This window comes from Heptranchias perlo, chromosome 17 (genome assembly GCF_035084215.1).
Source record: "Heptranchias perlo isolate sHepPer1 chromosome 17, sHepPer1.hap1, whole genome shotgun sequence".
NCBI classification, from domain to species: Eukaryota; Metazoa; Chordata; class Chondrichthyes; order Hexanchiformes; family Hexanchidae; genus Heptranchias; species Heptranchias perlo.
The window spans coordinates 54,818,160-54,831,641 of record NC_090341.1 but is presented as its reverse complement, the minus strand read 5'-3'; the positions used below and the strand labels follow the sequence as shown (position 1 = coordinate 54,831,641).

Here is a 13,482-nt window from a genome sequence, read left to right as displayed (position 1 = left end):
AGTAAAATACCCCACCCTACCCATATTAGTAAAATACCCCACCCTACCCATATTAGTAAAATATCCCACCCTACCCATATCAGTAAAATATCCCACCCGACCCATATCAGTAAAATACCCCACCCTACCCATATTAGTAAAATATCCCACCCTACCCATATTAGTAAAATACCCCACCCTACCCATATCAGTAAAATATCCCACCCGACCCATATCAGTAAAATACCCCACCCTACCCATATCAGTAAAATACCCCACCCTACCCATATTAGTAAAATATCCCACCCTACCCATATCAGTAAAATACCCCACCCTACCCATATCAGTAAAATATCCCACCCTACCCATATCAGTAAAATACCCCACCCTACCCATATTAGTAAAATACCCCACCCTACGAATATTAGTAAAATATCCCACCCTACCCATATCAGTAAAATACCCCACCCTACGAATATTAGTAAAATACCCCACCCTACCCATATTAGTAAAATACCCCACCCTACCCATATTAGTAAAATACCCCACCCTACCCATATTAGTAAAATACCCCACCCTACCCATAATAGTAAAATACCCCACCCTACCCATATTAGTAAAATACCCCACCCTACCCATAATAGTAAAATACCCCACCCTACCCATATTAGTAAAATACCCCACCCTACCGATATCAGTAAAATACCCCACCCTACCCATATTAGTAAAATACCCCACCCTACCCATAATAGTAAAATACCCCACCCTACCCATATTAGTAAAATACCCCACCCTACCGATATCAGTAAAATACCCCACCCTACCCATATTAGTAAAATACCCCACCCTACCCATATTAGTAAAATACCCCACCTTACCCATATTAGTAAAATATCCCACCCTACCCATATCAGTAAAATACCCCACCCTACCCATATTAGTAAAATACCCCACCTTACCCATATTAGTAAAATATCCCACCCTACCCATATCAGTAAAATACCCCACCCTACCCATATTAGTAAAATACCCCACCTTACCCATATTAGTAAAATATCCCACCCTACCCATATCAGTAAAATACCCCACCCTACCCATATTATTAAAATATCCCACCCTACCCATATTAGTAAAATATCCCACCCTACCCATATCAGTAAAATACCCCACCCTACCCATATCAGTAAAATACCCCACCCTACCCATATTAGTAAAATACCCCACCCTACCCATATTAGTAAAATACCCCACCCTACCCATATTAGTAAAATACCCCACCCTACCCATATTAGTAAAATACCCCACCCTACCCATAATAGTAAAATACCCCACCCTACCCATATCAGTAAAATACCCCACCCTACCCATATTCATAAAATATCCCACCCTACCCATATTAGTAAAATACCCCACCCTACCCATATTAGTAAAATACCCCACCCTACCCATATTAGTAAAATACCCCACCTTACGAATATTAGTAAAATACCCCACCCTACCCATATTAGTAAAATATCCCACCCTACCCATATTAGTAAAATATCCCACCCTACCCATATCAGTAAAATACCCCACCCTACCTATATCAGTAAAATACCCCACCCTACCCATATTAGTAAAATATCCCACCCTACCCATATCAGTAAAATACCCCACCCTACCCATATCAGTAAAATATCCCACCCTACCCATATTAGTAAAATATCCCACCCTACCTATATTAGTAAAATACCCCACCCTACCCATATCAGTAAAATACCCCACCCTACCCATATTAGTAAAATACCCCACCCTACCCATATCAGTAAAATACCCCACCCTACCCATATTAGTAAAATACCCCACCCTACCCATATCAGTAAAATATCCCACCCTACCCATATTAGTAAAATATCCCACCCTACCCATATCAGTAAAATATCCCACCCTACCCATATCAGTAAAATATCCCACCCTACCCATATCAGTAAAATATCCCACCCTACCCATATTAGTAAAATACCCCACCCTACCCATATCAGTAAAATACCCCACCCTACCCATATTAGTAAAATACCCCACCCTACCCATATCAGTAAAATATCCCACCCTACCCATATTAGTAAAATATCCCACCCTACCCATATCAGTAAAATATCCCACCCTACCTATATTAGTAAAATACCCCACCCTACCCATATCAGTAAAATACCCCACCCTACCCATATTAGTAAAATACCCCACCCTACCCATATCAGTAAAATACCCCACCCTACCCATATTAGTAAAATACCCCACCCTACCCATATTAGTAAAATACCCCACCCTACCCATATTAGTAAAATACCCCACCCTACCCATATTAGTAAAATACCCCACCCTACCCATATCAGTAAAATACCCCACCCTACCCATATCAGTAAAATACCCCACCCTACCCATATTAGTAAAATACCCCACCCTACCCATATTAGTAAAATACCCCACCCTACCCATATCAGTAAAATATCCCACCCTACCCATATTAGTAAAATATCCCACCCTACCCATATTAGTAAAATATCCCACCCTACCCATATCAGTAAAATACCCCACCCTACCCATATCAGTAAAATACCCCACCCTACCCATATTAGTAAAATACCCCACCCTACCCATATTAGTAAAATATCCCACCCTACCCATATCAGTAAAATACCCGACCCTACCCATAGTAGTTTGGGGTAAATAATTGTATAGGGGCCGTTTTTGAGTGCAGGTAGCGTGATGTGCTATTACCCCGCACCCAATGGCCCCTGCGCAGGCAGGACGCAAGTTCCAGCCCACCCCAGGACTCACCTGCAATCAACGTTCCATTCCAGGCTTCGCACATGGAATCAGTGCAATTTGCACTATCCACCACCAGAGGGAGATCAATCTCTTAAAGCGAAGATGTTTCTGAGAAATCTCTTAAAGGTAGCTGGTACCTGTTATTTGCTGAAAATAACAGTCTACTGTCTGCACGGAGTCTGAACAGAGACCAGACATCGCACATGTAAAACACAGATGCAGATCCCATCCCTATGTTTACACATTGATGAGTTATGTTAAACATTGAATAAAAGTTGGGCACTGCTAAATCCCACATCCTCCAATCTGCACGGCAGGCCTCACCAATCTGCCGATCTGAGTTGGTACCAGGCCTGTGAGAGTGCGTGCACCAAGGTTCTCTGCTGATGCACTGGAGACCTAGGTGCAAGGGGTGGACAGAATGAGGGTCATCCTATATCCGCATGGGTGGGGGTGTGGTGGGAGGCCAAGAGGCCCACCAAAGATATATCCAAAAGACAGTGGGAGGCAGCGGGGGTCGAAGTCAATGCCCGGTGCACAGCATCATGAACATGGATGCAGTGCAGGAAGAAGTTCAATGCTTTGACATGAGTAGTCAAGGTGAGTGAGGTCAATTGTCAAGTGGCCTCTCCTACCAACTGCACCACACACTACACCCCCATCACCCACATACCAATAAACTCTTTCCATCAGTACTCAACTCTTCCAATCAGATGCTTCCTCTCACCCTTACACATTACCACTGTTTCAAGCCTCCCACCCACAACTCACAGGCCACACGCACTGGCAGCTATTCAACCATGACAGGCACATTACCCAGACACATGTCCCGCTTTCTTGCAGGAGAAGGTGGCGCATATCAAGAGGCAGCAAGTGGCAGTGGCATTTAGCCCCTCGAGCCTGTTCCATCATTCAATGAGATCATGGTGGACCTGTGACCTAACTCCATATACCCGTCTTAGCCCCATATCCCTTAATACCCTTGGTTCACTGAAATCTATCAATCTCAGATTTAACATTCACAAGTGAGCTAGCATCAACTGCCGTCTGCAGAAGAGTGTTCCAAACTTCTCCCACCCTTTGTGTGTAGAAGCATTTCCTAACTTCACTCCTGCATGTCCTGGCTCTAAATGTTAGACTATGTCCCCGCGTCCTAGTATTGGAGTCTAGGAGACCTCCATAAACAGTTACAAAAGTCTCGGCAGCCAGAAGCAATAATCCAGCAACTAATCTGTAAATCCTGCATGGTCCCTTTAAATAGCGCTGGTCGGGGGTGGGGGGTCCTCCAGGCACTCTAAGACACGTTCAGATGGTCAGGGTTAAGACTGTGTGTTGAGTTGAGCGTTAAGTCCCAAAATGGTGTCTATCACTTTAAATCAGCGTTGCACACTGATTGAAGCCATTTTCTCCCTACTATACATGATTCCAGCGCTCGTTATCTAATCGTGCGCAAACTCCTACACCAAGATGGCGTCCAGAGCACGTCACGCTGGAAACATGCGTGCGATTCCAAGATACCACCTTAGATGTCGGAGAGGCCGTGCAGCGCCAAAACAAGGGGCACTACATGTTCCAATTTAGTGCACTTTATTTTTTGTGTAGTGGGTAGTGTCAAGTGGCACATCCTACCAACTGCACCACTGCATCATACTCCCCGTCACCCACCCACCAACAAACACTGCCCATCCATACCCAATGCTGCATCTCACCCGCACATAGAACCACACTTGCAGGCCACACAACCATCAGTCACAGGTCACACAAACTAGCAGCTATTCGACCATGACAGGCACATCACCCACACACCGTGCAGGACACTCACTGACACACTGTCCTCTGTCTTGCAGGAGAAGGTGGCGTATAACACCCGGCAGCAGAAGGGACCTGAGGGTGGACGGGCACGTCTGCACGTCCTCACCCCTCTAGAGGAGACGATGCTCTGGATCATTGGGCCGGCCGTCGCTGCAGCCGTCACAACGTGCCGCGCTGGAGGTCCCGGTCAATGGGGTCTCTGCATATCTAATGCTCCTTCTCCTTTTCCACATCTCCCTCCTCCCATAATCTTTCCTGACTCACGTGCTGCACATGCTGTCAGCACACACCTCTTACTTGCTCCTCTCCCCACTCCACAACTCAACCTGTTTCCCTTTGTCATTGCAGATACCCAAGAACACGTGACGGCACCCGAGGAGGAGGAGGAGGGGGAGGAGGAGGGGGAGGGGGAGGAGGAGGAGGAGGAGGGGGAGGAGGAGGATGAGGAAGAGACTGAAGCCACACCGTCACTCGATCTGATACTTGCTTCCACCAGCTCAGAGACTGACACTGCGCGTCCTTTAGAGGTCAGGTTAGAGGAGGGATCTGCATGTGGTGAGACACCGAGCACAAGTGCCCAGGAGCCGGGGCGGGAGGAACGGATACCACAGGTACCAGCTCACCGGAGGGCGAGGTCACTCACTGGTTCTGCTGCAGAGAAGTCAGATGAGGACTTTAATGTGTCAGGCTACAGAAGGCGGCTGATGGGCGTACACCAACAAATGCTCGGGGCACTGGAAAGCCTGCCAGAAAGCCACAATGAGAAGGGGCATGGAGGAGTCCAGCTCCAACTTGGCCCAGGGCTTTGCGCAGAGCTTGGAGCCCATCCTTTCCAACATGGAACAGGTGGTCACCTCCATCAGCGCACCTGTGGAACCCACCATGATGCAGCTTCTGATGACTGATGTCACAGCTTCCATTGCAGCACAAACATCTGCCATCCAAGGTCTGACTGCTGCATTCGGAGCTCAGTCTGCTGTTATCATGGCTCTGGGGACCACTGTGGAACGGGGCTTCCAGGGCATCACAGCACTCCAGCAATCTGTTCTCCAGCCAATCACCAGGATTGCTGAGGCGCCGCCCGGGGAGAGTGGCAGTGGCGCCATGGCAGTCGGACCTGCTGTCCTCTCTCAGGACGACAACATTCCTGCTCCCACCCCTGCCACTCCGTCAGTGCCCCTGTTGTTGCCTCTCGGCCAGCCAGGCCAGACTGCTGCAGCCCAGGCTGAGATGGTTTATTCTGAAGCCGGGCCCTCCCAGAGCTGCTCGAGGTCATCCTCCAAGGCGATCTGCACGTTACTCCATTGAAGGCCAGCAGCCTTCCACCACCCATGCTCCAGACACTGGGGAAGCACCTCAGAGGAGCACTAGGATAGGTAAAGGCACACGGACAACAGGCACTGAGGGAATGCACAAGGGTGAATAGTTCTGTTCTGTTTGCATAATTTCATTTATTTATTGATAAATGAGAATTTGATTTGGCATTTGGTGATGGTTTTTATTTATGCAATGAGCTGAGAGGGAAACCAATGTGTAATCAGATGGAGGGTGATTTGATTGTCTTGTGGGAGGGGAAAGGTGGGGAGTGTCGGAGTGTTGGTGAGTTGGGGGATGTAGTTCACATTATTGATAGTGGGCACGGTTCAGGCGAGCACGCAGAGTCCTTGCAGACAAGGCCTGTGGTTCCTGTTGCACCCTTGCGTCTTCCTCCACCTCCACTTCCGGCTTCACTCCCTCCTCCTGCTCCTCCTCAGCTGTTTCCTCCTTCTGCTCCTCCTCCTCCATCTCCTCCTCAGCCTCCTCATCCTCCACCTCTGGCTCAGGGTCTTCTCCAATCATTGGTGGCAAAGGCTGGTCCCTCACGATGTCAAGGTTGTGCAGCATGCAGCAGACCACCACGAATCTGCCCACCCACTCAGGGGAGTACTGCAGGGCTCCTCCAGACTGGTCCAGGCAGCGGAAGTGTTGTTTGAGGAGGCCTCTGGTGTGCTCCACGATGCTGCGTGTGGCAGCATGGCTCTCATTATCGGTCTGCTGTGCACGTGTGCGTGGGTTCCTGACCGGTGTCATGAACCACGGTGTGAGGGGATAGCCCTTGTCGCCCAGTAGCCAGCCTTTGACTTGCCGAGTCGGGTGAAAGATAGCTGGCACGTTGGACTGCTGCAGGATGAAGGGGTCGTGACTGCTCCCAGGGTAGCGAGCATCGACCATCATGATTCGATGCGTGTGGTCGCACACCAGGGAGTGGAAGCCCTTTCGGTTGATGATGACGGCTGAGTTGATGTGCGGGGCACGCAGGGCAATGTGTGTGCAGTCAATGGCACCCTGCACCATGGGGAAGCCAGCAATGCGGGTACATCGGATCCATCGGAGCAAGTTCATGAATGCGCACACGCACATTAAAACCCGGAAATCGCAAACTTGCTCTGATTGGTTCAACACCGTTTCGACAGTCCTGAATTAAAGGGCCGACCACGCCACAATCAACACAATCAAATTCTGGAACGAGCTGCCAGAGGCAGTAGTAGAGGCGGGTACAATTTTGTCTTTTAAAAAGCATTTGGACAGTTACATGGGGAAGATGGGTATCGAGGGATATGGGCCAAGTGCAGGCAATTGGGACTAGCTTGGTGGTATAAACTGGGCGACATGGACATGTTGGGCCGAAGGGCCTGTTTCCATGTTGTAACTTCTATGATTCTATGATTCTATGAAACACAATCACCAAACAATCGTAAACTTCCCCATCTGCCCAGCTGGAACGAAGATACTTATACCATGTGAAGGTACACTTGAAAATACCAGCCCTACACGACTTTTTAAAAGCATGATGACTTATAATGACTGCAAAACAACAAAAAATTAAATTTTAAATCTATGGACTGTCTAATTATACTTATTTTAATATTTTTGATCATTAATATATTTATTAAAAAATAAAAAATTAATTTTTTTCAACTTTTAACTTCTGTATGTTTAAGTAAATTAAATCATTTCCTTGCATTATTATAATAAGATAAGTTAAATTTTTATTTAGACTAACATAGGGACTGCAGCGGTTCAAGAAGGCGGCTCACCACCACCTTCTCAAGGGCAATTAGGGATGGGCAATAAATGCCGGCCTTGCCAGCGACGCCCACATCCCGTGAACGAATAAAAAAAAATATCACTTTAAATTTATGAGATTAACTTGCCTACTTGTCATGATGTGGAGATGCCAGTGATGGACTGGGGTGGACAAATGTAAGGACTTGCACAACACCAGGTTATAGTCCAACAGTTTTATTTTAAATCACAAGCTTTTGGAGCTTACCTCCTTCACCTGACGAAGGAGCAAAGCTCCGAAAGCTTGTGATTTCAAATAAAACTGTTGGACTATAACCTGGTGTTGTGCAAGTCCTTACATTTGCCTACTTGTGGGCAGGGCTTGCAGACCTACAGGGGGAAATATTCGATAAGGGCCGTTTTTGGGCGGGGGTCGCGCGATGCGCTAGTACCCCGGGCCCGATGGTCCCTATGCAGGCAGCACGTGAACTTCATGCTTCCTACTACTTATCATGATATCTCCGTGCAGCAAGCACAACCTGCTCTGCTGAGAGGCTACACGGAGAATGAGGAGTTGGAAATGGGCCGTGCACCCGCAGGTTGGCCGGAGACCCTCCAGACTCCAGCTCCGTAGGCATTGGCAGGCTGTGGCGCAGGAAGTCAACGCCAGGAGCATTGCACGCACGTGAGAAGTTTAATGATTTGACACGAATGGTCAAGGTGAGTGAATACAAGTGTCAAGTGGCACATCCTCCCAACTGCACCAATACTCCATGCACCACACCTCCCGTCACCCACCCACCAACAAACACTGCCCATCCATACACAATGCTGCATCTCACCCGCACATAGTACCACACTTGCAGACCACACAACCACCACTCACAGGTCACACAAACCGGCAGCTATTCGACCACAACAGGCACATCACCCACACACCTTGCAGGACACTCACTGACACACTGTCCTCTGCCTTGCAGGAGAAGGTGGCGCATAACACCCAGCAGCAGGAGGGACCTGAGGGTGGACGGGCACGTCTGCACGTCCTCACCTCTAGAGGAGACGATGCTCTGGATCATTGGGCCGGCTGTCGCTGCAGCCGTCACAACGTGCCGCGCTGGAGGTCCTGGTCAATGGGGTCTCTGCATATCTAATGCTCCTTCTCCTTTTCCACATCTCCCTCCTCCCATAATCTTTTCTGACTCACGTGCTGCACATGCTGTCAGCACACACCTCTTACTTGCTCCTCTCCCCACTCCACCACTCAACCTGTTTCCCTTTGTCATTGCAGATACCCAAGAACACGTGACGGCACCCGAGGAGGAGGAGGAGGGGGAGGAGGAGGAGGAGGAGGAGGGGGAGGAGGAGGAGGAGGAGAAGGAGAAGGAGGAGAAGGAGAAGGAGGAGGGGGAGGAGGAGGAGGAGGGGGAGGAGGAGGGGGAGGAGGGGGGAGGAGGACACTGAAGCCACACCGTCACTCGATCTGACACTTTGGGAACTAAATTGGAGATCCAAGATGACGTCTTGGATTCGCGCGCACGTTTCCAGCGTGCCGTGTGCCAGACGCTGTCTTGGTATGAGAGTTAGCGCATGCGCTAATACCGTACAATCCGTGTGCAACACTGATTTAAAGTGATAGACACCATTTTGGACCTTACACTCAACTCAACGCACAGACTTAACCCCGACCATCTGAACGTTTCTCACAGTGCCTGAAGGACCCCCCACCAGCGCTATTTAAAGGGCCATGCAGGTGTTGCAGGTCAGTTGCTGGATTATTGCTTCTGGCTGCTGGAGGAGTAGGAAGTGTTTTTTGAAGCTCCCTATTCTTACTGAGAGTTCCTACATTACATTTGAGAGCGGTTTGGCAGGTACTGCCTTACGGGTCGGAAAGTTACAACTGTGGTTGAACAACATTCCTGCCAACCATGGGTGGTCTGCTAGGGCTCCCTGACTGGGAGCATGCAGAGAGGCCACGCCCAGCAGGTCAAGCTGCGAGGCGACGGAGGACGAGGGGGCACAGGGCACTGAGCAGGAGGCCCTACCCAATGAGGGTCTTCCGGGACCAATTCTCTTCCCTCAACATGACCGAGGAAGATTGCATCCGAGCCCTGAGGTTCACCAAGGAAGCCGTGACCGAGATCTGTCAACTGGTGCGGCCACAACTACAGCCCCAGAGCAGGGTGAGGACAGCATTGCCTGTGGCTGTGAAGGTCACAGTGGCGCTGAATTTCTACAGCTCAGGAGCATTTCAGGCCTCTTCTGGCGACATGTGCAACATCTCGCAGTATGCAGTGCACTGCTGCATAAGGGAGGTCACAGACACACTGTACCAGATGAGGAACAGGTTCATCACCTTCCCTCTCAACAGAGACAATCAGAACGAGCGAGCGCGGGGGTTCGCCCGCATTGCTGGCTTCCCCATGGTGCAGGGTGCCATTGACTGCACGCACATTGCCCTGCGTGTCCCACACATCAACTCAGCCGTCTTCGTCAACTGAAAGGGTTTCCACTCCCGCAACGTGCAGCTGGTGTGCGACCACACGCATCGAATCATGGAGGTCGATGCCCGCTACCCTGGGAGCAGTCACGCCTTCATCATGCGGCAGTCCAACGTGCCAGCTATCTTTCACCCGACTCGGCAAGTCAAAGGCTGTCTACTGGGCGACAGGGGCTATCCCCTCACACCGTGGTTCATGACACCGGTCAGGAACCCACACACACGTGCACAGCAGGCCGATAATTAGAGCCGTGCTGCCACACGCAGCATCGTGGAGCACACCAGAGGCCTCCTCAAACAACACTTCCGCTGCCTGGACCAGTCTGGAGGAGCCCTGCAGTACTCCCCTGAGTGGGTGGGCAGATTCATGGTGGTCTACTGCATGCTGCACAACCTCGCCATCATGAGGTATCAGCCTTTGCCACCAATGACTGGAGAAGACTCTGAGACAGAGGTGGAGGAGGAGGAGGCTGAGGAGGAGGAAGAGGAGGAGGAGGAGGAGGAACAGAAGGAGGAAATGACTGAGGAGGAGGAGGAGGGGGTGGGGCCAGAAGAGAAGGTGAAGGAAGACGCAAGGGTGCAACAGGACCCACACATCTTGTCTGCAAGGGCTCTGCGTGCTCACCTGATCCGTGCCCACTATCAATAATGTGAACTACATCCCCCAACTCACCAACACTCCTACACTCCCCACCTTTCCCTCTCAGCTCATTGCAAAACTAAAAACCACTACCAAATGCAAATTCAAAGTCACATTTATCAATGAATAAATGAAATGATGGAAACAGAACAGAACTATTCACCCTTGTGCATTCCCTCAGTGCCTGTTGTCCGTGTGCCTTTACCTATCCTAGTGCTCCTACGAGGTGCTTCCCCAGTGGCTGGAGCCTGGGTGGTGGGAGGCTGCTGGCCTTCAATGGAGGAGTGTCCAGATGGCCTTGGAGGACGACCTCAAGCAGCTCTAGGCTGGGAGATCCCGGCTTCAGACTGCACCATCTCAGCATGGGCTGCAGCAGTCTGGCCTGGCTGGCCGAGAGGCAAGTACAGGGGCACTGGCGGAGTGGCAGGGGTGGGAGCAGGAATGCTGTTGTCCTGAGAGAGGACAGCAGGTCCGACTGCCATGGAGCTACTGCCACTCTCCCGGGGCGGCGCCTCAGCAATCCTGGTGATCAGCTGGAGAACGGATTGCTGGAGTGCTGTGTCGCCCTGGAAGCCCCGTTCCACAGTTGTCCCCAGAGCCACGATAGCAGCAGTCTGAGCTTCCAAGGCAGCAGTCAGACCTTGGATGGCAGATGTTTGTGCTGCAATGGAAGCTGTGACATCAGTCATCACAAGCTGCATCATGGTGGGTTCCACAGGTGCGCTGATGGAGGTGACCACCTGTTCCATGTTGGAAAGGATGGGCTCCAAGCTCCCTCCGCCCCGGCTCCTGGGCACTTGTGCTCGGTGTCTCACCACGTGCAGATCCCTCCTCTAACCTGACCTCTAGGTCAGTGTCAGTCTCTGAGCTGGTGGAGGGAAGAGTCAGATCGAGTGACGGTGTGGCTTCAGTCTCCTCCTCCTCCTCCTCCCCCTCCTCCTCCTCCTCCTCCTCCTCCTCCTCCTCCCCCCTCCTCCTCCTCCTCGGGTGCCGTCACGTGTTCTTGGGTATCTGCAATGACAAACGGAAACAGGTTGAGTTGTGGAGTGGGGAGAGGAGCAAGTAAGAGGTGTGTGCTGACAGCATGTGCAGCACGTGAGTCAGAAAAGATTATGGGAGGAGGGAGATGTGGAAAAGGAGAAGGAGCATTAGATATGCAGAGACCCCCTTGACCGGGACCTCCAGCGCGGCACGTTGTAACGGCTGCAGCGACGGCCCGCCCAATGATCCTCAGCATCGTCTCCTCTAGAGGGGTGAGGACGTGCAGACGTGCCCGTCCACCCTCAGGTCCCTCCTGCTGCCGGGTGTTATACGCCACCTTCTCCTGCAAGGCAGAGGACAGTGTGTCAGTGAGTGTCCTGCAAGGTAGGTGGGTGATGTGCCTGTCGTGGTCGAATAGCTGCTAGTTTGTGTGACCTGTGACTGGTAGTTGTGTGGCCTGCTAGTGTGGTACTATGTGCGGGTGAGATGCAGCATTGGGTATGGATGGGCAGTGTTTGTTGGTGGGTGGGTGATGGGAGGTGTGGTGCATGGAGTATTGGTGCAGGTGGTAGGATGTGCCACTTGACACTTGTATTCACTCACCTTGACCACTCGTGTCAAATCATTGAACTTCTTCCGGCACTGCACCCACGTGTATGGTGCAATGCTCCTGGTGTTTACTTCCTGCGCCACAGCCTGCCAATGGCTGCGGAGCTGCAGTCTGGAGGGTCTCCGGCCACCCTGCAGGGACGTGGGTACGGTAGCATAGTGGTTAAGTTACTGGACTAATAATCCAGAGACCTGGATTAATAATCTGGAGTCATGAATTCAAATCCCATGACAGCAGCTGGGGAATTTAAATTCAATTAATTGAATAAAATCCGGAATTAAAATACTAGTATCAGTAATGATGGCCCTGAAACTACCGGATTGTCGTTAAAAACCCATCAGGTTCACTAACGTCCTTTAGGGAAGGAAACCTGCCGTCCTTACCTGGTCTGGCCTATATGTCACTCCAGACCCACAGCAAGGTGGTTGATTCTTAATTGCCCTCTGAAATGTAAAATCTTGCTTAAAAAAAATCACAATAAGAATAAAACCGGACACGACAAGGGCAAACCAAGCCCAGTCGACCCTGCAAAGTCCTCCTCACTAACATCTGGGGACTTGTGCCAAAATTAGGAGAGCTGTCCCACAGACAAGTCAAGCAACAGCCTGACATAGCCATACTCACAGAATCATACCTTTCAGCCAACGTCCCAGACTCTTCCATCACCATCCCTGAGTATATCCTAACCCACCAGAGGTGGTATACAGTCAGGAGGGAGTGGCCCTGGGAGTCCTCAACATTGACTCTGGACCCCATGAAATCTCATGGCATCAGGTCAAACATGGGCAAGGAAACCTCCTGCTGATTACCACCTCCCTCCCTCAGTTGATGAATCAGTCCTCCTCCATGTTGAACACCACTTGCAGGAAGCACTAACGGCACAGAATGTACTCTGGGTGGGGGACTTCAATGTCCATCACCAAGAGTGGCTCGGTAGCATCACCACTGACCGAACTGTCGAGTCGTGAAGGACATAGCTGCCAGACTGGGCCTGTGGTAGGTGGTGAGTGAACCAACACGAGGGAAAAACTTACTTGACCTCGTCCTCACCAATCTACCTCGACCTGTCGCAAATGCATCTGTCCATGACAGTATTGGTAGGAATGA

At 50.5% G+C, this 13,482-nt stretch overlaps 1 protein-coding gene across 1 annotated transcript in view; it reads left to right on the top strand.

The window, feature by feature from the left end:
• The first annotated feature begins 9,692 nt into the window (after positions 1-9,692).
• Positions 9,693-13,482, top strand: part of parp3 (poly (ADP-ribose) polymerase family, member 3) — a 39,628-nt gene continuing 35,838 nt past the window's right edge. Inside the window, 1 exon segment of the mRNA XM_067998291.1 lies at positions 9,693-9,827. Coding sequence (XP_067854392.1) covers positions 9,693-9,827 — 135 coding nt within the window.